At 46.9% G+C, this 3085-nt stretch overlaps 1 protein-coding gene across 1 annotated transcript; it reads left to right on the forward strand.

Moving 5' to 3' along the window:
• Positions 1 to 1327: 1327 nt before the first annotated feature.
• On the forward strand, positions 1328 to 3036 carry SARC_12878 (hypothetical protein; the record flags this gene model as incomplete). Its single annotated transcript, XM_014293007.1, has 3 exons — positions 1328 to 1420; positions 1735 to 1827; positions 2850 to 3036. Coding segments are annotated over 3 exons (373 nt in total), but the record flags the coding sequence as incomplete, so codon positions are not given.
• Positions 3037 to 3085: the final 49 nt, after the last annotated feature.

Genomic DNA, 3085 nt, shown 5'->3' on the forward strand with positions numbered 1-3085 from the left:
TATATAAATATGAATATATATTCACTGAAGTCTCATTCTAAGACAGCGGTATATATATATATATATAATAAGTATTCACGGAAGTCTCATATTCAGACAGTGGTATATGCTCGCGTGTAGATGCATGTAACGCCTTACTTGCGAGACGATCCGGTATGTTCACAGAATCTCAACGTCGTTCTTTCGGTTTCCTCACAGCCGCCTGGACGCACTGCAGCTTGAGCTTCCCTCTGCGTACGAGATGGACGAGTCCGAGATGCAACTCAGACAGCTGCATGCGGAGATAATAAAGGTTTGTGGATAACATTCATGAGTGCATGCGGAGACAATAGAGGTTTGTGGATAACATTCATGTGTGCATGCGGAGATAATAAAGGTTTGTGGATAACATCCATGTGTGCTTGCGGAGATAATAAAGGTTTGTGGATAACATCCATGTGTAATGGTTATCTGGAGTCGCGTTGTCATATGTTATATGTGCATGCAATATGCTGATGCAACTCAAACAGCTGCATGCGGAGATAATAAAGGTTTGTGGTTAACATGCATGTGTGATGGTCATTTGAAGCCGCGTTGTCGGATGTTATATGTGCATGCAATATGTTGATGCAATTCTTGGAAAGTAGTACTTTCATGGTATCGGCCTCGTTCTAAATAGCGGGTATTGCCACGGATGTCGGCTTGTGAGGTGATGGGTTGGTGACCGTACAGATTTGTTCCGTCTGCATTTTCACGCGCTTCGTCTCGCTTTGCCTAGAATAATCCAAATATCTCATTATCTCTGAGTGTGTGTCTGTCTGTTTTAGCCGGCTTTTTCGCCAAGTGGTTTATATAAACACTTCTCACAGAGTCGCATGTGAGCTTTGACATCATTGGTAGTTTGGAGTGTACCAGTGTGTGCCGGTGCAATCGGTTGGAGTATCGTTGACGATCTGCTTGCGCATGGCGACCACAAGGCCGAGATTAGTCCAGAGGATGGACTCGAATACGTCAACAATATTCGGGGTCTGTGTGTTGTTGTTGTTGTTGCGATTGTTGGTGGGTTCCATAAGCCCATCTGTCTATAGTGTGACTTACTTGGGTGTTGTTGTTGTTGCGATTGCTGGAGGGTTCCATAAGCTCATCTGTCTATGGTATGACTTACTTGGGTGTTGTCGTTGTTGTTGCGATTGCTGGAGGGTCCCATAAGCCCATCTGTCTATGGTATGACTTACTTGGGTGTTATTGTTGTTGTTGCGATTGCTGGAGGGTCCCATAAGCCCATCTGTCTATGGTATGACTTACTTGTCCACACGCCCAACCTTTACTGCCAACCAACACGCCACAGACGCGCAGGAAGCAACAGTTTCTCATCAACCACGAGGTCTCGCCGTACGTCTCCATCAACATGATACTGAAAGACGGCCACTCCTTCGGTGATGTAAGTAGACCGTTTTGAGCCTTAGTGGGGGACATACACACGCCTGTCAGTGTTCTGTGTCGCTGTAGTAAGTTGTGAATGTGCACTCGAGTGTGTATGGTTTGCACGAACAGAACCGTTCTGGAGAAGTTCTCAAGTGCTATGGTGAGATGAGGTAGACCGGACCATATGGTACAATTTACAAGCGTACACACATCGGAGAGCACAAGTAAACTTTGTGTGAAATACACGTTCATGCATATAGGTGTATATCGGCCCTCCTTATTTCCGGCCAGGTGCATTCGAATGATCTCAATGTATATCCACTGCCACAGGGCCGGGTGTTCAACGATACACTTGACCTGATCGAGTCACTCGATTACCCTAAACAACGACTCTCCTTCAACGTCCTGATATCAGACCTCGAGGTAAGTCGTGTTCCGCGCCGTACTACTGCCGTACAAACGAAATCACATTCTGTGATATGTATACAGCTCAGGTTTTGTATCTAGGCCGTTGTCGATGTCGTCTGTGTGTTGGCTATGTTGGTATATATGTAAGTCTACATTGTGTCCTGAGTGCATTCTCTGCTCTCCAAGGAGATATAGCTCGCATTCATCCACGCCTCGGCACAATCTGTATATGCAAGAAGCGTCTCATAGTGTCGTCGGATGGGTGCGTAGTACAACACCTCTCTGTTGACTTGAAGTTGGCGTGCTCGTGTGTATCTTGTGGGGGATAGGCTGGCTGTGTTTTGATTTCTCGCGATTCCCCTCAATGCCTACCGAGCGAGGTGGGCAGAGTAGTTGCCGTATCAGTGGAGCATTAGATCGCACGGAGATGCAATGCAAACGCAGAAACGCTTTCATATTCGAAACGCAACTATGTGCAGCAGGATCAAGGATGTGTCTACGCACAGATGAGCACAGCCCTATATCTTTCCATACGCTTCACACTAAGTACACAGTCTTATTATTTAAAAAGAACAAGTTGTCGGTGTCCAATCTGTTTGCAGATTCCTCCTACACTATGTGAGTGACCCATGTGTCTTGCTATCTCGATACCACAGGCACGTCTTGATATATCTGCAATGGATGCGCCTTCTGGTGTGTACTACCGACATTACAATTCTTTTCTGCCACCCCAATATCGCACATATATACTCCGGCAGACAGACAATGCAAGAACAATCCTGCGCATACGTCTACAGTCAGGGGTGGATATATGCTGTGTACATGCCGTCCATTTCGAGAAAATTAGTACTCACCACCGCAGTATCACCCACTAATACCCTGACAAACATGACAAAGTGCGGATGAGCAAACCATCACCGACATCCTGCACGTCAATCGTCTCCCCACCCCGAAACCGCACACAACCCCTCTTAAACCCTAAAACCCTATCATTCACACAAACTCTAAAACCCTATCATGCACGCATACACACACAGTTCTACGAGATGGCAGAAGCTACATGGCCGGCTATGCTCTCCGAACTACACAGCGTACACGTGACTCACTGCGACTACGGATGGACCACTGGCCGCAGTGACCGTGAACGGCACGGCGCGTTGGTGCAGAAGAAGCGGAGGTCTATGCTGGCCAAGTATAGGAACATACTGTATATGAGGACAAGGTGTGTGTGCGTGTGCGTGTGCTGATGTGCATGTGCGTGAGCAAGTGAGCG

This window comes from Sphaeroforma arctica, assembly GCF_001186125.1.
Source record: "Sphaeroforma arctica JP610 unplaced genomic scaffold supercont1.2674, whole genome shotgun sequence".
Taxonomy (NCBI): domain Eukaryota; class Ichthyosporea; order Ichthyophonida; genus Sphaeroforma; species Sphaeroforma arctica.